The sequence below is a fragment of the Polistes fuscatus genome, unplaced genomic scaffold (genome assembly GCF_010416935.1).
Source record: "Polistes fuscatus isolate 324 unplaced genomic scaffold, CU_Pfus_HIC Scaffold5, whole genome shotgun sequence".
Taxonomy (NCBI): Eukaryota; Metazoa; Arthropoda; class Insecta; order Hymenoptera; family Vespidae; genus Polistes; species Polistes fuscatus.
This window is the reverse complement of record NW_025113129.1, coordinates 8417907-8441153: the sequence shown is the minus strand read 5'-3', so window position 1 is coordinate 8441153 and position 23247 is coordinate 8417907. Positions and strand designations below refer to the sequence as shown.

The 23247-nt window shown below is 37.4% G+C and overlaps 1 protein-coding gene across 5 annotated transcripts in view; it reads left to right on the top strand.

The window, feature by feature from the left end:
• The window catches only part of LOC122522150, a 231103-nt gene extending 209338 nt beyond the window's left edge, over nt 1–21765 (top strand). Inside the window, exons 3-10 of one of the 5 annotated variants that reach the window (XM_043642968.1) lie at nt 3285–3522; nt 9734–9888; nt 9966–12800; nt 12924–15176; nt 15316–15480; nt 17081–17228; nt 19735–19981; nt 20755–21765. In XM_043642968.1, coding sequence (XP_043498903.1) covers nt 3285–3522; nt 9734–9888; nt 9966–12800; nt 12924–15176; nt 15316–15480; nt 17081–17228; nt 19735–19981; nt 20755–21004 — 6291 coding nt within the window. In that variant the 3' untranslated portion in view covers nt 21005–21765. Of the gene's footprint in view, nt 1–3284; nt 3523–9733; nt 9889–9965; nt 15177–15315; nt 15481–17080; nt 17229–19734; nt 19982–20754 lie in introns of all 5 variants that reach the window. The other 4 variants (XM_043642967.1, XM_043642966.1, XM_043642969.1 and 1 more) reach the window with 4 other exon arrangements.
• Nucleotides 21766–23247: the final 1482 nt, after the last annotated feature.

Below are 23247 nucleotides of genomic sequence, written 5' to 3'. Positions count from 1 at the left end.
AAATCTCAGTTTCCGGTTGTTAACGCGATTATTTGTTGCGTACGTGTGTGAGATTAATCCACTTAAAGTACCGTGCTTCCCGTATCGTTCTTCCCATTATTATTACTAACCGGTAAAGTGATTGTATTTGATGAATTTTGAGAGGAAAAGAATATCGTTAATCGGATAAATGGGATATTGTTTCGTTTCTAAATAATCGCACGAGAAAATTATATTTTATTATCGATTGGTTACATTGTTAATATTACTCATTCGATAAAGTACTTATTGTTAGTTTTCTTTTATTTGCTAGAATTGAACGATAACGTCCCAGAATCTTAATCTCGTCGCTCACAAAATAAATCGGAATTTAAAGTTTCTTGGCCATGATCCAAATTACGGTCTCGGGACCAACTCGAAGATTCATGATTTAATAGATGTATTATATATAACAAAGGTCAGAATAAATATCGTTTTTAACGAAGACCGAACGAACGAAAGTTGAATTTAGCGTGATACATTTCTGGATTTCCTCGAGCGTTCATGAAATATGATATTTTATATTTAATGCTTGTTAATGATATACGAAAATATGAAAATTGATGTTTCTATTGTTACGTAATTACGACTAATGCGTTACGGTATAATAATTAATCGATTATTTTCATGAATTTCAGCGAAATTATTAGACCGTAACTAATAATTTTAGGATGTTTCATAGTTATTAAAAAATGCATTTCGTTTCTTTCGAAGAAACGATATTTCTTCAAAAATATCTTCCATAATATTTATCGATCGGTTTATTCATCGTCGAGTGCATTATAATTCTTTCTTTCAACAAGAGTCGGCAGACTAGAATGAATAATAAACCGGTCGGAGAAACACGTTCTGATTGAGTTAACTGGCAGCAAACGTCATTACACCATCAACTCGAGGACTTAACATCAAGGCCGTCGAGCGCGCAATCGTATAATCTCGACATCGTATTCAGGTCGTTCTTAGTTAATGTGAACCTCGATGCACCGAGTCGTTCGATGTAAAAGTATAACGTGCGTGCTACTACACTCACCGTAAAGAAATAAAATTCTTTTCTTAAATGTCCTTTTACCTCTTTTAACCGTGTAACATTTCATTTCATTAAATAGTAAAAAATAATATTCTATTTACTTTATAATACCGATTAGGTATTCCTATGGAATAAAACTATCGGTATTAAAAGTACTTTCATGTAAATTTGAATATCATCAGATGAGATAGGAATCTTTAGTTTGCACAATGATATGAAATCTTTCGTGGCATGGGAGGATGGTTAAATCGTATCGTCGATTAAATCTTATTACAGGTATATATGTATTTCACGATATAAGTGCCTACGTAAATGCCGTTCCCCGAATCGTCGACACCGTACCGAACCAAAATTATATACCTTAAACGATTTAACTTACATATACATATATCTATACATTACATGGATATATGCATATGGAAATATTTATGTACAATTTTCGTACACATATGTATATATATATATATATATATATATACGTGTATATAGGTATTGTATATATAGGAACGTACTTACTCTTCCATAGGTCTATACGCCAACCAGTATTATCTTATTTACGATGCGTCGTAATGATACCGCGTTCGTAGTCGTAAATTGCCGAGAAACGTCTCTTAGACTGACACGTAACACGGTGGAGGAGCTTGCGTTGCCATTACGGACATCGGCCTTCCAACTTGGACACGTTTTAACTATGCTAGCGTTCTGCATCGATCATCAACGACGTTGCCACCCACGCCGATTATTGATTCTCCCGAGAATTACGAATATTCTCGAAAGAAAATTGCTCCGAGCTTGTTTATTTTTTTATCTTTTTCTTTTTTCATTAAGTCTTTTATGTTTAAATTATAAGTTTATAGATTGAAAAGTAATTAAAAGCAGCACTTTATCATAGGTATATGTAAATATTAATTAATTTTGTTTAATTAATATGTTTTTATTCGGATGTTATCGCTTTTCTTTATGTTACTTTGTGAGAAATATATTAATATTCTTTAATTTCACCAAATATTTATTGAAATCCTTATTGATGGATTTAATTTTTAATGTTTATATATGAATATTATATATAGGGAATTTATATTTATATATTCAATCATAAATGAAATAATGCCAGTAAGTTTTTTTTCTTCTTAACATCGGCAAACATTATTCTCGAAAATGAGATTCGACGTTTCATTTTATCTTTTGATCGTTCCACACGAACGTTCGCCAATTATGGCAACGCGCTTGGAAATCGACGAACGGAAAGATTACCTCGGCTTTCACACATATAAAGCAGGAGACGCCCCTGATTCTGGAGACGTTTACGTAACCGCTCGACGAGAGATGTGGTTTCTCTCTTCTCCCAAGAGAAGACGAGAGCTTGCTTCCGAGCGACATACTTAGCTCGAGATTTCCTCTTTTTATGGTCGTCATCGTCGACGAGCTCGCCGAGCTCGGGTAAATAAATAAATCGTATCTCTTTTCATGATTACGAGCAGGGAAGTGCAAACCACGTATTCTTTTTTTTTCCTATAAAATATATTAAATAAAATAGAATAGCGTTTTTTTATAAAAAATAAATTATAAATTATCCAAATTAATCAATGTCAATTGTTGAATAGAAATTTAACGTTCGATATTATATCTCTGATTTTATTTAACATCGTAGAAATATAAAATTTCAAGTATATTAATAAATAACAACTAGCGAAAGAGAGAGAGAGAAAGAGAAAAAAAAAAGAAGAAGTATTATTTATTTTTCGAAGAAACTAATAAATTTCAGTCTTCATTCTGAAGCAAACGAGTGTTAAGGGAACGGAGGCATTCTATCTCGTCAGCATAATTATAGCAGTGAGTGCTCGCGGGAGAGTGCGTGTTATAGCTCATAAATATACGTTTTTCAATCTCCGACAGCTTTCTCGCGTTTCCTTCTTCAAGAGTTTTGTTGTTTCTGTAACACGTCGCGGCATCCAGCTACGAAGGTCGTTTGAATCAATGCCAGAAGCCGTTGCTTTTTTATTTCGATTTGATCTTTATGGGGTTACATGTTACTACGAGGGAACGTTATGGGTAGTAGTAGTAGAGAGTTAACCGAGTCCAAAGGGAAAGATAAGGATAAGGATACAGATAAAGATAAAGATAAAAATAAAGATAAAGATAAAGATGAAGATAGAGAAAAAAAGATAAAAAGAGAAAAATAATATGTGAGTAATGTCGTATCTTCTTGTTTTTTCTTTTTATTCTTTTCTTTTTACAGATTGCAACGCGACCTTGGAGCCCGGATCAGGGCAAGACGCGAGAAATGACCAAGCTCTGCAACCATAAGAGGAAACTCCTGCTACCGAGCGCAGCAGCCAGTCCTGTTGCCGCCTCCTGTACCTTGCCGGTCTCCTCTTCGACTTTATCTTCTGGACCAACGCCGTCGACGGCAACACCGACAGCAACGGCACCGATTCACGCCGACTCGCCCACCTCGCCGGATAAAACCAGAAAAGGTACGTTCTGATACTACCACGATTATCCGTTTTCCTTTTCTTTTTTTTTCTTTTGGTTGTCTTCTTTTTCTTTTTTTTTTTTCAAAAGAACTGCAACATTAATTAGGTAACACTAAATAAATGCTTCTAAGTATATCGTTTACTTTAATCAATTTTCTAGTTCGATTAATATCGGAACATTGTAAAGAAATTATCGGATGATATTTTATTTCTTAATAAACATTATACGTATCATGAACACCGATCCAGTATGACCAGTTTTAAAATTTTCAATTAATATTTTGCATTCGATGTTCTTTTTTCCTTTTCTTTTTCTTTTTCTTTTTTCATTCGACTTAAAATTAATAATTATAATTGTAGTTTTATTATTATCTAAGAATTATTACGTTTATTATTTAAATTAGTATTATATCGGCTTGTGGTTTATCAATTAAAAAAAAAAATATAGTTTTTTTTTAAACCGGTTATAGTATAATTAAATGTACACAAGCTATCGGTAGGTGTAGTTTTAAAAGCAATTAGGAAAGAAATGAATTATTTAATTTTTTGTTGTTTTCGTAAACGAAGTATAAAAGTTTATAAGAAATTCATATTATCGATCAGCAAACATTTTCAATATAAAGTTGGTAAATCAGGAGTAACGAGTATCCATAAATACTTTAGTCTTTAGTAAGGAATTGGTAATCCATCAGGTTGAACTTTTTATGCTTTAGTTAGGAACACATATAACGTGTGATTCGGAAATAAGGTAAAAGAAAGTTTTCTTCGATCGATTGGTCGTTCTTCGCGTATTAACAAAGTTTTTCGACGGTAAGCTGAGTCGTCGCCACGAAAAAGACTATCCCGCGTTTATTCGACCTTTCTCTCCCTCTCTTCCTCTCTCTCTCTTCTTTCTCATCGTATCCTCCAGTGAACATCGGGAACACGTGCCAACTCTTATTGGAGGAAGACCAAAAGTTTTTCTCCTTTCGACGGTCGGGAACGATCATTAGGAAAAAAGTCGTCGCCTTGTAAGGAAACGAAAGAAATGGTGGAGAGAGAAAGGAGAGGGAACGAAAGATAAAGAAAGATAAAGATAGAAGAGAAAATAAGAGAACAAAAAAAAATAAGAGAAAGAGAGAGAGAGCGAAATTGCGGCATTAGCGGAGAACCAGACCGTACCCTCTTTTCGCGCGATGACATTAAACCTTCGAATACTGTGTGAGATACGTGGTAGGAGTAAAAGTCGAGGGTGGTGGTGGTGGAGGTGGGGGAGGAATGATGTATTACCACCGGCAGCGAATTCTCCACGGGATTTTCATTACCAAATCCCGTAACTGTCGGACGACCGCGCCTGTTTTTTTCTCTCTTCTTCTCTCTTACTCTACTCTTTCCTTCTTATTTTTTTTTCTGTTTCTTTTCTCCTCCTCTCATCTCGTTAATTAAACGGCTGTTACTCGAAACGTCTAGCTCGTCGTGCAAAGACTCGTCGGTGGTAACTGCCACAGCTGCTCTTTCGTTTCTCTCTTTTTTTTTCTCCATCTCTCTCTCTTTTTTTTTCTTGCTTTCTCTCTCTCTCTCTCTCTTTCTTTCAAAATCACTGAAATTATGATTGTACGTTCAAATTAAATTCTAACGCCCATACTCACGTTTCACGATTCTCCACCCACTTTCTCCCTCCCCCCTTCTCTCTTTCTCTTTCTCTCTTTTTCTGTCTTTCTCTTCGCGTTCGCTCGATATTAAAAGGACGGCGAGAATGTGATTAGTGAAAAGCACGCTCGCGTTAATGGCGAGGTAATAATTAATCGTCGCTTAATACCCGTCCGGTCACGTGTTTGTCGACCCGCAGAGACAACAAGTCGTTACGCGAGTGAATTGAAATTTTCCACGGAACGATCACGCCATTATCGAAAATAAACGCGACGAGTATCGTGAAGTGGGTGGAGGGGTGGGGGTGGGGAGAAGAGGGTGTGGTTCGATTTATTCGCCGATTGTACACGATTGATTCGCTAAGATATTTTACATTTCCGCTAAAATATTTTTATTTTCCGTTGTGATAATAATAATTCCACCTTTTTGTTCATTTTAACACTGAATTTACGGACTGAGCCAATTTGACTCATTAACAATTTTATTACTATATATATATAAAACTTAAATATTCTTTTTTAAAAACATATGTTGGTTTTTAGTTGCGTAATGAAATATACGTAAATATTAATTCCTCTCCTCTACTCAACCCTTCATTCAAACAATGTTTCTAAGTCATTAAAAAATAATGAACGAAACATCCGTAAATCTAGTGTTAACATAATATTTGTTCGATGATTTAAAAACGTTCGTCGTACGCCATCATAAGTATTTATAGAAATTTATAGGAATATATTTTAACAATGGCGAGCTCTCTGGAGCAAGCTAGAAATATAAAATAAAATAGAAAAAATAAGAGAAAGAGAGAAAGAGAGAGAGAGAGAGAGAGAAAAGAGAAAATGTCTGCGCTTAGGATCGTCTAAAGTGATGCGAAGCGGTGATGCAAGGTAGTCGAGAGGACCGGATAGAGAGATCGTAGTCTTCACCCCTTCAATGACACTCCTGCCCTTTGAAGATCGGTACAAGGGCGAGAAGAAACGGGAAATGAAAGGGTCTTGTGATTTCTCTCTTATTCTTTCTGCTTTTACACGCTTCAAGCGTGCACCTACAACGTGCATTTTTCCTCTTTCACGTTTGCGAGAAATGACGCCTTTTTGTCTATTATTGTTATTATTATTATTATTATTTTCTGTTTTTTCTGCCTTACTATTTTTTTATATGACATAAAAATGTCCACGTATAAATTCGAGCCTTAATAAAAAAAAACAAAAAAGGTATAATTTGTATAATTTAATAAAAAACAAAAAGTACTCGGTTTAGACGAAAAGTTGTGAACAAAAATTTTAATAAATTTCTCTTATAGCTTGTTTAATCTTTCTTCTCTCTTATCTCGTTAACTCTTAATAGTGGTTATTTTAATTCCCGTCTTTTGAAAAAGTAGTTGTGGTAGTAATAGTGATAATAGAATGAAATTAAAAAGCGTCTACGAAGCGGCCGACAAGAACGTTTAAATAGCTTTTTAACCGTATGTGTATAAGAGTAAAAGAAGAAGAAGATAATGAAGAAGAAGAAGAAGAAGAAGAAAAATAAGAAGAAAAAGAGGGAATTGGTTAGCTCGTGACATTTTATACCTTATATCATAAATTCCGTTTGAAATCGTATTAGGTATACGTAAGTGCTATATAGAAATCGTAGACAGAAAAATAGTAGGTCCAAATAAACGAATCACGGAAGAGTAGTAGGGTATTATCGTGTTCGAGGTGTGTTGGATATTACAGCATACTGGGCGGTATAAATTGAATTCCGTTGTGAAACCGTTACGACGACAGGGGGAAGGGGAGTAGGAGGAGGAGGAGGAGGAGGAGGATGGCATGGGTTGGTAGGGGTAGGGGGTAGGTTGGTGGAAATGCATTATACACTCGAGCAGAATCGTCCATCCCCATTTTGTGGCGTGCTCGCGCATGCCCGTTCACGATTTTATGCCCTCTTAAACAATTTCCACTCGTAAACAATTTTCCCCTTCTTCGGCGATCGATCATGCCTGTCTCACGTCGGCGTAATGCGTGCTGGTTAAACTCCGACGTCCCAACGTCGAACGATCTCACGACGCATCGTCGTGTGCTTCGTGCGTTTCGTGTATTTTGCGGTTCTCGCTTTTCCATCTCCTTCCGAACTCTTGTATCCATCTATTATTGGCATCAAATATTCTCCAGGGGTTTAACCCTACAGAGGATTAATGCATTCACGATTTTAATAAACAACATGGCATTAAGTCATTTGTCATCGAAAATTGTCGTCGTTTGACGACTAATAAACTCGACATGAAAATTTTAAGCCTTTTTTTCTTGATTATTCGAAATGAGAAAAATGATTGAGGAAAAAAAAAGAAAGGAAAAGAATTCAGTAAATTGATAGAACTTGTTATTTAACAGCGCTAATATGCGAAGATTGAAATTCAAAAGCAGAGTATCTTCCTTTATATATATATATATATATATATATATATATATATATATATGTACAAGTATATAAGTATATATATTGGTATCTGGCGAACGACCGTTTTCCATTCTGTCTATCAAAAGGAAATTGAAAGGATCCTTTTGATCTGCTCCTATGACGCTTATCGCTTTTGCTCTTGATAACATGTCGTGGATAGCGCGGAACTGTGATGGAAGAAGGAAATGCGCACCCTGCGAGATGTCCGGAAAAGGGACCAATCGGCCGTTCGTGTCTTCTTATCGTGCGGCCGATCAATAAGTCCCGGGAGGAGGAAAGAATCCGCTCTCTATTCGCTACCAACGACAAGCAATGCATGGTGGTGGTGGTGGTGATGGTAGTAGTAATAGTAGTAGCAGTAGTAGTAGTCACATTGGAGGAGATGGCGATAGAGCTGATGTTGCTGGTTGTGGTGGTACGGCTGCTGCTGCTGCTCCTGCTGCTTCTGGCAATGGTGGTAGCGGTGTTGGTGGTGGTGGAGAAGCCCGGACGACTCTCAAGGTGGGGAAAGCAGGCATCCCTATCTTCGTCGTTGCTGGTAGACACAGACTTGATAAGGGTTAATTTCGTACCAAGAGATGGGGAGAGGAGGAGATGGGAGTAAGGGAGCGAGCGAGCGAGTTCACGCATACAAGCGCGAAGCACACATCAACGTGAAACGCGAGACGAGCTTGAGAGTAGATGAGAAAGGAGAAGAGACGGTGGTGGTAGTTCGCGGTCTCGCGACTGTCCGCTCGTGATTCTTGCGCCTGCCCGGACTAACGTGCAATCCCTTGCAATCTCTTTCTCCTCCTCGACGTTCTGTGTAGCCCCTCATTGTCGCGCAAGCGCACTTCAAATCACAAGTATTCAGTCTGCAACGACGCCTCGACCACGAAACGTCTGATCCGGGCTAATCTCCAATGATCGCCGGCAACTCGCTTCTCGGCTGTCTCGAAAGTCGAAGACTTTCTCTACGTTATCGTCGGGAAAACGACGATCCACTTACTTTTCATGCTGTGAGTTTACCTTCCCATACTAGTCACAAGTTAACTCACGTTCCTTTTGATCGCTTTGGTATCGCTTTGGTATCGCTTCGTGTGCACCGTCAATCGAGTTAGTGGAATACCAACGATGTGTTTATATATCCTATAGTTTTACTCGATATCTTTCGACGAGATCACATTCGAGAATCAACAGAGTGCATTTAGAGTTTAAAGTGTTACCGTCGTAAACTATTAATACCAATCGTATTACTTTATGCTCGAATATTTTCTAATTTTTTTTCTTTGTTATCTTTCAATACTACGTGTTATCGCGACTAGTATTATTACGTAGTCCTAATCATTAAGAAGATTTACAGCTTATATTGTTGACTACAGCCTCCTTGAAAGTAGGGGCGGAAGGGAATGATTGGCGCGTTGATGTGAAACTCCCTCGGAAGCCACAAAATGCTTGGAAGATTTTACGCAAATCTTCGTCCCCTTGAAAATCGGGTTAAACCGCCGCCACTAACAGAGATAGAGATAGAGCGAGATAGGGAGGGAGAAGGGGTGAAGGAGAGAGAATGAGGAGGTGCCTTACTGCGGAGTAGAGATTCATTACTAGCCGCACCCCCTACCACCTCTCGTTCGTCCTCTTTCTTCTCCTTCGTTTCCTTCGGTTCGAGTTATCTCTTCAACCCCATTCCATTGGTGTTCACGCTGGAGAATAATTATCCGTTGTAGCTTTACAGATAAAAGACCCCCCGTTGAAAGCCACCTTTTCTCTCTTCTCGTTCGCCCTTCATTCTAGCCCTCGTAAATCACAGCAATTTCGAAGTGTCGACTGTTATAGCACTTTACCGGTACCTGTGTACACTGGGTCGATAACTTCCGGCATAGATGCTCTCGCTAATGCTTACAAATGCTTATTCGAACATTTTTTAAGCGACCCCATTTTATCTCTCGCATTATTTGTCTCAAATAATAAAAAAGTTTTTAACAAACTTTCAGAGATATTGTATAGTTCCGTTCTTTGTTTTAATAAGTTTTTATTCTATGAAAATGTTTTCTGTTTGAACTGATAATTTATAATTGACTTGTATTTTGCTTACATAAATGCATTTTATATATGTACATAATTATATATTTGTAATAACATTGTTACTCATTTGTATGCGCAGATGGTCTCAGCAAGAAAAAGAAGAGAAAACTGGGGGGTATAGGGGGCTTGTATTCTGGAGTTTCTGTATCGCAACTTCTGGCACAACGGGAAAGAGCCATCGCTGCTGTTTCTACGTCAGGAGTTCAAGGTTCATCGGTGCCTAATGGATCGCAGGTAAATATTATTCATAATTCTTCTTTGATTATTCTGACGATAATAATTGCTTATTACAAATTCTCTTTTCTTTGTAGGTGTGGCCAATAGCGATCCCTAATTTGCAGATCCAACAAAGCAATCAACAAATCTGCCATCAATCGTTAAATTCACCCTCTCAAAATCACGACGTGAATAGTTCAGCTCGAAACACTCAACAGCGGTTAAATCAGCACAATATGCCTGGGATGCTTATGGGAAATCCGTTGATTATGAATCAACAAAGTACTAATTTCAACAATATGACTCAACAACAGCAGCAGCTTTTGCAGCAACAGCACCAACAATTATTACTGCAGCAACAGCAGCAACAGCAACAGCAGCAACAACAACAACAGCAGCAGCAACAACAACAGCAACAGCAACAACAAATGATGCAGCAGCATTTATCGCAGCATCAACAGCAACAGCAGCCTCAACAACTTTTACCTCATCACCAACAGATGCAACACATGCCGTTGTTACAACATCAAGAGCAGCAACAACAGCAACCACATCCAAATGCTATAGTAAATCAATTATCGCAACAGCAAGTTCCTCATTATTTAAATCAGTTGAATCAACAATCCTTGCACGTTATGCAGCAGCAACAACAGCATTTGAACCAACAGCAACAGCTTCACATACAACAAATTCAGAAACATAATATGCAACCGCCACAACAACAGCACTTAGCATCGGAAATGGATCAACAACAAACAGGAAATTATAATTCTCAAATTCCTCAAGAAGGTTATGTACATCATTTACAATCTTCGCAAATGTCGCAGCCTGTTCTTCATTCGCAATTGCATCAGCTTCATCAACATCAAATACAACAGCAGCAGCAACAGCAGCAACAAGATCAGCATGGTATGCAGACTCAAACTATTGATCCATTTCAAATGCAAATACAACTGCAGCAACAGCAGCAACATCAACAACAGTTGTCACAAATGTGCGTGCAAGCTCAGTATTCTAATCAACAATTATCTCATCATACGATGGATATTATACAGCAATCTAACGGCGGGTCCGTTATGAGTGGAATCAATTCTTCTGATATGCAAAATCGACATAGTCGAACTCAATCAGTAACGGAAGATGATTTAAGTGCGAAGCAAATGCAACAGCAGCAGCAGCAGCAACAACAACAACAACAGCAACAACAACAACAACAACAACAGCAACAGCAGCAGCAACAACAACAGCTGTTGATGCATAATCATAATTTGCAGCGCCATCAAATTGTAGAGAATGGAAATCTGTCAAATAATCCTCACGAGAATGCACAACGAATGTATACGCAAGGTCAAGTTCAGTATCCAGCGAGAAACTTTGATTCTCAGAAGATATCAACTGTGGAAGCCAAATTTGGTCATCAGCAACAATACACTTTAGTCAGCCACGCGGGAAGAAGTCCAACTATTAACCATGCTACAGAAGTACAATCGGGTATGGGACCAACTAGCGGACAAGCAGGAACTATACATTTTAACACGAGAGCACCGCCGTGGCAGCAAAATCGTACGGTTGTCACGACCAATCAGTCATCATTAGCTACTGTCCAGAATATCACCTGTAACTCTTTCGATCGTGTTCCTCCTCTCCATCATCACATTCCACAGACGTCAACCTGGACAGACGAAGTAGCGAGGAAAAAAGCCAAGTCAACTAAGAGTATGATGAAAAAACAACGTCAGCATGGTACATCAGATATAAGGAGCAATAATGGTCTCGATCAACCAATACCAAGTCCAATTGATGAATTTAATGACAAAGTGCAACAAAATAGCGATCAAATTGGTTCCACAGTCAATAGCAGTGGCCCCTCATTTTTAGAGGATCCTAGTGGTTATTTAGCACAGCAAACTGCTCTATTAAATAGTACGATATCGCGACAAACTGGCGTTAATAACACTCAAGTGGCCATATTGAACAACCCGAAAGTACAACAAACGAATCATAGTACTCATACAGCGAGTAATCCCTATCTTGCACAACCAAAGCCTTCTTCTGCTGCCAGTCCTTCAAGTACAACATTCAATTCTGTGAAAAATCATGCCACTTCACCAGTAGTGGTCCATAGCAGTATGACGCCGACGTCTAGTAACGGTGCCATTGATTCCGATGGTAGCCCTTGCCATGGATGCGTTAGCAGTGGTGACAATCAATCCTTCGTTCAAGATCAATACAACAAACAGCAATTACATCGACAATACGTATTGCATTCTGATCAACGCGAGGATCCTGTTACATCGTCGACGTTTGGTGAAAAATATCAAGGGAGTCAACAACAAATTGATTCGAGACCTATTCAAGGAGGCACTGTTAGTACTAGTCACGGTTCACCGATCGGTACAAATAGTCCGGCCAATTCGGATGTCCCAGCTTCCTCGACACCTGGAATATCTCAACCAGCAACACCTCAAAGTTTAACTTCATCCCAACCATCGACTCCGCATAGCTATTCGCAACCACCGACACCCCATTCTCTCGCATCGTCGTCTGGTCAAATACCATCTCAACCTTTAACGCCACACTCTCATCCATCTTCATCAAATCAGTTTGCAACTCAACCGTTAACTCCTCAGGCACCACAACCTTCACAATCATCGTCTAATAACAGTTTGGAACAGCACTTGGAAATGTCATGTTCAGCTGTAAATAATCCCAGCATTATTTCACCAAGTACATCCCCTTCCCAAACGTATTCTACGCCTATGGACAATATAACGTCTCAGCTACCAAAGAGACAGACTGTTAGTACGAGACAGCTATCGTTAGATGGTTATCAACCACATCCACATACAGTGAATACAGTTTCAAGGATACCATTAAATTCTTTTACCAGTACGTCGTCCGTGATAACGACTATGGCAAGCGGACACACGGTTAGTAGTAATACAATTACCTCTGTGCTTGCTGGAAGAGCGAATACGGCGACCGTATCTATAAATACGCCCTTGGGGATGCCCAACCCCGCTATTTTAAACATTCTTTCCAATAAACCTCAGCAGCCAACAACGGCACCGCCTGCTCTCGTGAATGTAACAGCGACGTCAACGACGGCGCATCATCCACATTCGATTCCCCTTACACCTAGTCAATCGTCGACGATCACAGTATCGAAGTCACCATTGGAGATGGTTCAAAGCGTAGTAAGTAGTATTCAGGTACCTCAAGCGACAACTAATTCACCAATGCCGCAGACTCAACAACAGCAACATCAGCAACAACAACACCAGCATCAACAGCAACAACAGCAACAACAGCATCAACAGCAGCAACAACAACAACAACAGCAACAACAGCAGCAGCAACAACAGCAACAGCATGCTCAGCAACAGCAGCATCCGCAATCAAACGTTCAAGTTCACAATGTCCTTACTTCTGGTGGTATATTAAAACATCCAACCGGATCTACTTTGCCACCTGGGCATATCTTAGTGTCCAGTGGTGGACAACTCATAATGGCAAGCACCGGGTCTGCTATTAATGGTGTGATGGCACCACCACCTCCAAAAATCATCTCTAATGCGAATTCAATGCCACCGTTATCCGTTTCGCCGATGGTCACTAGTGTAACCGGAGCAGTTAGTCAAGTTATACCAGCAGTTGGTGTAGCTCAGCAAGTGATAGGACAACCAACGGTTTTGGTTAATGCTATACAAACGCCTGTGCTTATTCAACCCGGTGTTATGACGATGGACAGTATTGGACAAAATGTACAAATACCTCATCTCACGGTTGCTACCGGGAACGTAATACAAAATGCTCAGTCTATCTTAGACGCGAATCAAGATGTGACGAGAAACGTGAGTACAAATCAGGGTATCGTGAATCGCCAACCGGCTCTACTTTCTCCCGAATCCGCGCTGAGTAAAAAGAAAGCGTACAAAAAACGAAAGACCAATCCTCAAACCGTAGCGTCGATGCTTCACATTGCTTCGTCTCAACAAAATGCGGGTATGCTAATGCAATCGCAATCAAATTTTGCACAGCAAAATTTCCAAGCACACAGCATAGGCGGGCCGATGTTACAGGCCCTAACAATTGTTCCTGGCAAAGGCGGTGCACCTGCTCAATTGGTCATGAATGGTCAAACTGGTGCAACGTCCGCGCAATTTAACACTCAACAAATTATAACGAATCCTCAACCTGCTCAACAAATAAATCTTTTACAACCGGTTAATTTGTTAAATGGAGCAGCTGGAATGGTACAGAATTTCCCTACCATTCAACAATTTATCGTGCCTGGAATAGGAAGTATGGTCATGTCTGCCGACGGTACTGCAACTTTATTGCAAGATACTGGAAACATTGGAATGCAGCTACAAATACAAAATGTAAATGGTCAGAATGTCCTTACGCCGGTACAAAATCACAGCGGAATATTTAGTCCGAGTCAAAGTATTTTGGCAGCTGGACCGGCTGGGATGGTGATCAGAGCACCGCAAGCAACTGGCAGCAAGATCATTCAACAGCACAGTCCTGGTGCACAGTTCCTGTCTCCAAATAGTGGTCAATTTCTAGTGAATGGAACGACATCTTTTGGGAATCAATTGAGTCCAATAGTGGCCAATGTTAGTCCCAATCAACAGGTGACATTTAATACGTCTCAGGTTAGGCCACCCAATATGCAGGGCCAACAGGAATTTATACAAATGAACGGCCAAACGTTGATGGTACCATGTGCGACCGCTCAGAATATTGCCGTCTCATCTGCACCGAATCAACAGAACACAACTTTTGTTCAGCAAAATACAACGATCGTTCAACAACAAACCACTATGGTATCGAATAATCAGATACCAAATTTTCAGGCAGCGCCTTCGAATAGTGCAGGGGCCGTTGATCCGGCTTTAAATCTAGATCACAACCAGCCATATATTCTTAGTTCGGGCATGATCTCAGGAAAACCGCCATCTTCTCCAAAAAATAGCATTAACTCTCCTACCTCTGATCAAAGCATGGAACAGCAACAATACGTTCTGGCTAGTAGCAGCACTTCCGTTGTCGAAAAAACGGGACAGCAAATCGATCAACACAATCCGCTGATGGCAAGGCATTCCGTATCTACTCAAACAGCTGGTAATCAGGCAAACATAGTACAGTCGGCGATAATGAGACAGGGTTCTCCGCCAGATACGACTACGCACAGTCCAGGAAATAGTCAGCGGTCAAATAGCCCGGCTGTCGACACGACTACGCATGGAGCAGCTTCCCCCGCACCACCAATCAGTGCTAGGCAGCATTCTTCATCTACGGTAATATAGGAAGCAATATGCATAATACTCTGTAGTAATAATTATTATTTTTATAATCGTATATTTATTTTCTGTCTTAATGTTAAAGGATTTTGACTTGAAGCTAGCGTGAATTAGAATATTTTATTAATGTTTTTAGCCCATGGTTCATTGCGTATCAAGCAGCGAACCAGATTCTGGTGACATCACGATGGCGTCAGAAGATTGGAGGATTCAGGGTGTTACCACGAAAGAGATCACATTAAGTCAACCCAATCTACACGGGAAGACTTACGTGGAATCGACGGTGACTACTGGGATCCAGGTTGGTACCCATGTAGAACAGGGTAACCGTCATCTAGCTCTAATAGACATGCATCAGCCAGCCGATACAACACACGCAGAAAACACATACGCTGACTCACAGGAGCATATGGACACATCATCACCAAATCATTCCATTTATTCAGACACAATGGACCACTCTCCAGTGGAGGATCAGCTGAGCGTCCCTAAAGATATAACGGATATCTCTCATCAAGAGATCGATGTCAATAATCCGTTGCCTGTTGTAGGACAAGCGCATTATCAACCGATCCTCTATCATAGTCATCATTATGTGCCTAATACGAACGTGTATCGGCAGCAAGCCTTAGTGCCAGATCATGCTCATTATACGATGCTACCTCACGCGAATAAATTTGATCCCAAGTCTTGCGATGTTGATCTTCACCATAATATCGTCGAGGAAGATAGCGATCAAAATTCCGAAGATAAAACTTTGGAACGAGAAAATATTCCCTATTGTCAACCTAATGTTGCCTGTCAAAAATTTATTGGCGTCGGTATCGCCCAACCAGGTCTTTATCCTCATTTATATAATTATAGGTCTGACCCTAGTGGCATTGCTGTCGTTAATTATTCACCCAACAAACAGGCGTATTTAAATCCTTACGTTTACAGTCAACTTGCATATGCCCAAGAGGGTGACGATGGGGAGGAGAGTGATTCCTCGCTGGAGGAATAGCATCTTTCTTTCCTACGGTCGATCAATTAACTTTTTATATATTTGTATATTAAGAAAATTAGGTTCCACAGTGGCTGCTGCGGATGATTAATGGCGAAACACATTCATTGCGAACCCCATCATAAATTTTTAACATTAAGTTTGTAATTAGTTTGTATCTAATGTTAATTTTACTTTTTATACGCGTCTCGAGACGCGGAGCGTATAAATGCTCGATCATCTATAGCGTTATTATTTAAAACGTAAATACATTGCAATAATGTAAGCGTATTATTAACCGTGTGCTAAGCGGATTATTCGAAAAGATCATGATTCTTTATAATGAGAAAAAATAAATCTTTTGCTAAACAATATCCTTCTGATAATCGAATCATATAAATATATATATATATGTGTGTATATATACACATATATACACACAAACATACCTTTTGACAAAAAAATGAGCATGCGTAAAAAAGTTTGAGTTTGTTTATCTCGTATATTGCTCTTGTTTGCATGCCAAATCGAAGAATGACAATCGAACGTGCTACCTTTCTCGTGTTATTATCGTAAACGCGGTGCTAGAAGTCTGTGACTGTTATCTAAAAAAGATTCTACGTTGCCTATGTCTTTCTTCATTTTTCAAACAGCTTCCGAGTAAAATATATAATCAATTTTAACAATAAAAAACCAAAATTATGGAGAAAAAAAAACTATATCCGGTAGATCAAATCATTCTCGTGTGCTTTCTCCTAAATGCTCGGACGATTCGAAAGAATGATGACGCTATTGCTGAGAATAAAAAAAAAACAACACATGGTTTAATGCGTATAATAGTTGGAAGTGTTATTATTGATATGATATTAGCATGCGGTTGGTAAGCTTGTGCCTGAGTTGATCGAGTTGTATTTGACAGATCTATACGTCAGAGACGTTGAAGCAAGCGGAAGGTGTGGTGAGCACGGTGAGGTGCGAGGGCAGGGAACATGCCCTCGGCCGAGGAATCAAGCGAAAGTTGGAGTCCATCCATTCGATGCATTCCACCCTGCATGAAGACCAAGATGGTCAGTATTTTGTACGGTACACACTTAGATTTTAATTAAACATCAATAGCTAGTTATTAATTTTCTTTCGATAAATAAAATAAAATTAAAAAAATAAGAAGTATTCTTGCATAAATTGTTGAAATATTTGTAGAGATTGAAAATTAATTAAATTCTTGAAAAAGGACACGTGTATTTGAATAATTGTTTTCTTTTTAATTTCTTTATGTGCGAGAATACTTCTTGAAAAAGAAAATAGAAAAAACGTGTGCAAAAAAGGCAATGTCAATTTTTTGTAGATCTTGAATATTTCTTAATACTCGTAAATTTATTAGAATATTTTCTACGAGCTCTTAAATTGTTCTTTTTTTTTTTATATAAAATTAGTCATTTTTTCAAAAAAAAAAACGAAAGAAGCACGCGAACGTGATAATTGTAAAAGTTGAATACACATTAGAAAAATAATAATTAAACAAAAAACTAAGTAGGAAAAATTTGGTACGAGGGGAACGTTATTATCGGTCATGTATCTCTTTTATTTAAATATATATTTAATTATGAAATGGCACGCGATGTGTACTATAAGAAACGTTCTTTATACTCACATTTGCATTGATATTTGCACGAACTACGGTCTTTCTTTGCTTGTGCATGCTTAGCATAACGCGTGAATTCATGTGGTGCTTACTGGTTGCATGGTAAATTGCTTTTGTAATCGCTTGAAGGTGTTGGAAAATTCTTCATTTTATTCACGATTATAACTTTTAACGGTCATTTATCTTTCTTTTATCCTACGGTAAAAGCCCATAAATATATTTATTTATTTATTTATTAATTTACTTATTTATTTATTTACTTACGCACGTAATAAGATATCGCGTGTGTAAATAGAGAAATGAGAGTGAGAGAGAGACAGAGAGAGAGACAGAGAGAGAGAGAAAGAGAGAGAGAGAAAGAGAGGGAGAAAGAGCAAAAACAAATAACATTTCGTCATAAAGCTGCTTTATCATTAATTACATTCGCACGAATGTTTATGGAACAGGTAAGTGACGTCAGTACTAAACGAATTTCATTTTATTGTTCGCGTATTAAATGTGTTAAATACGTTAAATAACAATATTTAAAAATATTCGTTACTTGTAAATAATATATATCAAAGTTTCGTTGCGTTTACTAATTGGCTGTCAGGTTTGTTAATATCACATCGAATTGTGTGGCCAGGGAGCTTCAATCATATAAGTTCACTTAGTAAGGGGTGTGGCTCATCGATTTACGGCGTTACCTGTATATATATATACATGTATTATTCATCCTCACATAATTTTTGTACATAATTGCTATGGCATGCGCGCAAATACGTCGTGGGTGAAAATATTGACAAATTCTATAACAAATTTAGCTTTCAAAAAGTTCTATAGAATTTTAGAAATATTATTAGATTTCATATGTATAAGAAATTATAATGGAAATGGTAAGATTTGAATTTATCGAGTCATATTTCTGAAATCTTGATCTCATTCACTTTTATAAAATTCTAATTTATAAGTTAAAAATTATATTTATATTACCTTTGAAGTAATTTAAATGAAAATTTGGAAATCATGACACATACGATACAAATAAAAAAAATCACTTGCATGTGCTCTCACACGAACAACTCGATATATTTTATCCCACTTCTAATTTCGCCTTATCATCGATGAATGATGCAACTAATTATTTTTAACGAGCACTCGCGCGAAGCAAGAAGCACATTTCGGAGGATGGACAAATGTACGGCTCGATGTAAAAGACGTAGTTGTTAAATTCTAACAATTCACCAAAGCAACACCAACTACGGAACTAATTTTTCTATGACACGCACAGCAATCATAATTAAGCGTTTCATTGTTTTGCGTTGCACATCTGAAACAACAATTAACAATCAAATACCGAAGATCTGTGTAAACTCGTTTGATATTTATTTAAAATACGTCTACAAAATAACGTAATCATTATTATTCACTAAAGAATATAATTTATTATGATGAACACTCTCTCTAATCGACTTACAATATATTTTTACTATAATTTCAAAATGTCAGGTTTTCTCTTCTTTGCACTCGAGTATAAAAAAGAAAAAACAAAACCATATGTTCTTAATATCAAACTAAAATTATATTTTTCTCTAAATAAATAATATCTATTAATTTTTATAATATTTTTTCACAAACTTTGTATATAATAATACTTATATTAATATTAATTTCAAATGATCGATGTGCAAAGAGCGATTATTTCAGAAATACTTACGAGCTTGCAACACGTGTCTGAATTTCAATACCGTGCACAATTCCATTTTTTTTAGACAATTTCTTTTCTCGATAATATTTGATTCCTCTCGCACCATGTAAAATATAAAACGAGCCACGAGCCCCGTTTAAAAGAAACAAACAATAGTAAAAAAAAAAATAACAACAAGAACAACAACAAAATAGATAAGAAAATAAGAAAAAGAAAACAAAGGATCGTTGTTTGGAATCCTCAGTAGCCGAGACAAAGGTGGAGGAGAAAAAGCATTGGAAACTGGAAGTGGGTGAACTCGTGTGGGGTGCAGCAAGGGGGAGTCCCGCTTGGCCGGGTAAAGTCGAGTCCTTGGGTCCACCGGGCACGATGACAGTTGGGGTCCGTTGGTACGGGGGAGGGGGCACTCTCACCCAGGTCGATGTCAAGGCCCTCAAGTCGCTCTCCGAAGGCCTCGAAGCACATCATCGTGCCCGAAAAAAGTTTCGGAAGTGAGTTTAATTCTCGCCCTCTTTCAAATCTCTCTCAGCTGAGAGAGAGAGAGAAGAGTCTTTTTTACAAAAATCTTTTTTCTACAAATAAGAACTATTTTAACGTACAATTGTTTTCCAAAGAAACTTTCGTCTTGAATACAAAAATTCCGTCTGAATATAAATAAAGTGCTGTACGTGGCTGACCTTCTATAGACTTGTACTACTTACAAAAATTCTTTCTATTCTTTCTATGCGAAAAGAAAGATAAATTTGATATATTAAATATTAATTCATAAATATTATATCATATTATAATAAAAATGATCACGGAAAATGGTCTTAAGCATACAGCAATATTCATTAGCAAATCAACAGCCAATTATATTAATGTGAATTAAATTAATTTCTTACGTGTTATTTGCAGTTTTAATTATCGTAAGCGCAACGAACGAAATCATCGAAGAAAAAATAATTAACGTCTGAACGATAAATTATTTGGAAAACTATAAGAAACGAAATGATATATGTGTTACTATTTGACTATTATTATACCTATATATCTTTTCCTTAACGGCGAATGTTTTTAGTCTCTTTTTGTAGCACGTTTAAATTTTCGTTTCGCTTTTGCTTGATATACACGGATCCATATTATTATTATTATGAATATATATATACATATATATTTATATATATATTCTTTATTTTCTTAAATCGTGCCGGGCGAAGCGGCATTCCAAGGCTTATTAATTGATTAACTTTACGATTTTATGCTTGACCATTGTGTTTTTTAGAAGTCGTAAATTGAATATGCAATTGGAAAATGCGATACAAGAAGCTATGGCAGAGCTGGACAAAATAAGCGAATCGTCGCATCATCGAGAGAAGGCAGCATCGGCTGTTCGAAGGTCATCGAAGGTTTCTTCGAGTCCTACAACGACTACGAAAAGTCCTGCTGGTAACGTCGTCGCTAAGAGATCATCGAAGAGATCAATGGGAGCAAATTTGGATCACGGGAAAGCAGATCAAAAGCAATGTCGATGATAATTCGTCGATAACAACAACGTCTTCTTCGTCGTAGATCAAAATGATTCGAAAATACGCAAATCGATTAATTTGAATCTCGAAGGAGATGGATAGCTAGCAAGCTCATAACTGGTTTCCTAATATAATCCATTCCTACGTTTAATTAAATCGAGAAAAACGAAGAAAAAGAAAAAGAAAAGAGAAAAAAGAAAGAAAAAGAAAACCTTAGAATTTTCTTCGTTCCTTATCCTTATTTATTCCGTTTAGAGTTTCTGAAAGCTCCTTTCCGATTGATTAGCATCGAAGAACACGTTCTACCGATCGCGTTTCTTTGAAACGAAAACGTCGAGACACGCATACCTATCCTGACGTCGTTCGCTTCTTGTCGATAGCCTTCAATTAAGAATTTCTCAGTTGTTCCAAGTTGCGATTGATCGCTGATTAAAGTATTCTCTTTGTCGGCTGTCAAGCGTTCCAAAGCAAAAGGGACGATTAATCGTTACCGCGTTTGCTGACGATCGTCTATATAATAATCCGACGTCTCTCATTCCTCATTCTACCTTTTCTACAAGAAGTATCCTTTCCTTTTATTTGTTTCATTTCCTTTTTCCTTTGCGTGCAAAAGTTATCGATAAAAGCCTAAAAGTAGCCTAAGAGTAACGAACGAAAAAAAGGTTTATGTCACGTTAACAATTGCGAAAGATAGAAAATTATTCTATGAAGTGAGTAAACGAGAGATCAGAGGTGATCGGAATCAAAGTAATGAATCGTGAGAAAAAGAAAAATGAATCTTTTGATGGCACCGTTGGGGGACACTTTTTATATCAGACCGCGCGTCTAACAACTTCTTGGCTTTTCATCGACATCCACTCGCATAATTGATCGTTACTTCCTAGTGTTCGTTTATCCGTTCGTTCGTTTGTACGTTCGTTATAACGACTGCGAAACTAACGATCAAAGATATCTCGTTCGTTACGATTTAGCGACTTTTACTGATATAATGAGATCTATTTCAATTCGTGGAAAAAAAGATTTTATTCGTCGTTCCATTAATCGCGAATTATTATTATTCCAATGGTGCTAGTTTATGGTGAAAACATGATTTCTGCGTGTACGTAAAAAAAAAAAGAAGAAAAAAGAACAAACAAATTCACACAATGTATTCGCGTGATCGGAACAACTATGTATGTAGCATAACTACCGTCGTATGAAAATCAGTGGCCGACGTACGACTGGCCTATATCCAACATTTTCAAATTTCTTCAAAACAATTAATTAATGACTTACGGATTAATAATCAATCAAAGAGCTCCTAGACTCTTTTTCTTTTTACGGACTTTTTCATTCTGAAAGTCTGAGCGTATATATATTATATACGTATATAAATACACTTGTACATAGAGTGTCATTTCTATTCGAAACGAAAAAAAGACATACAAAAACACACATTCGTACGAAACGGATATAGGTGAATTTCCGTTGAAAATTATTTATGATATAAATATAAATACTTTCCTCTCGGCAAGGTTCCAAAAATAATAATAATAATAAAAAAAAAGAAAAAAAATGAAGAAAAAACCAAATAAAAAATAAACAATTTTCGATAATTATTAATTATATTCATTGCCTTTCCGACTTACGCTTACGATCGACAAAGATTTTAGAGATACTTTCATCTGAATTCTAATTTGTACGTACAAAAATTATTATCCTAAGGATAAGAAAAAACATTTCGAATACGATGCGTCAAATTCCTCGAATACTATTTTACTGATAAATATCACTGCATGTACATATATAGCCAAAATAAAATAGTATACGAGTTATCAGTTTTATTAGAATGCTATGTATGTATGTGTAAGCGCAAGCGTAGGCGGAAAGGATTATTTTAATGATACGACTTCGCGTTGTATAACATTATTATAATATCCTAGAAATATTCATTTGACGCGTTCGACCATTTTAAATGGAAGGGATGATGGTTAATGAAAAATATTTTCAATCTCGGCATAATAATTTTGTAAGTACGATTATAAGTACCCAACCCTCCTTACGCTAATCGGATTTGTATATATAGGGGAAAAAAGATAGGAAAAAAAAAAGAAGAAAAGATGCGATACGTCGCCGACTGGACGTTGTTATGAAGAAAGTATTGTATTTAAGTTTTTTAATTAATCGGAAACAAACTAAACGAACGGAAAAGAAATTTTTAAATTCGCTTTTAAAATGGTGTACCTTAAAACTCGTTGATCGCATTTTAC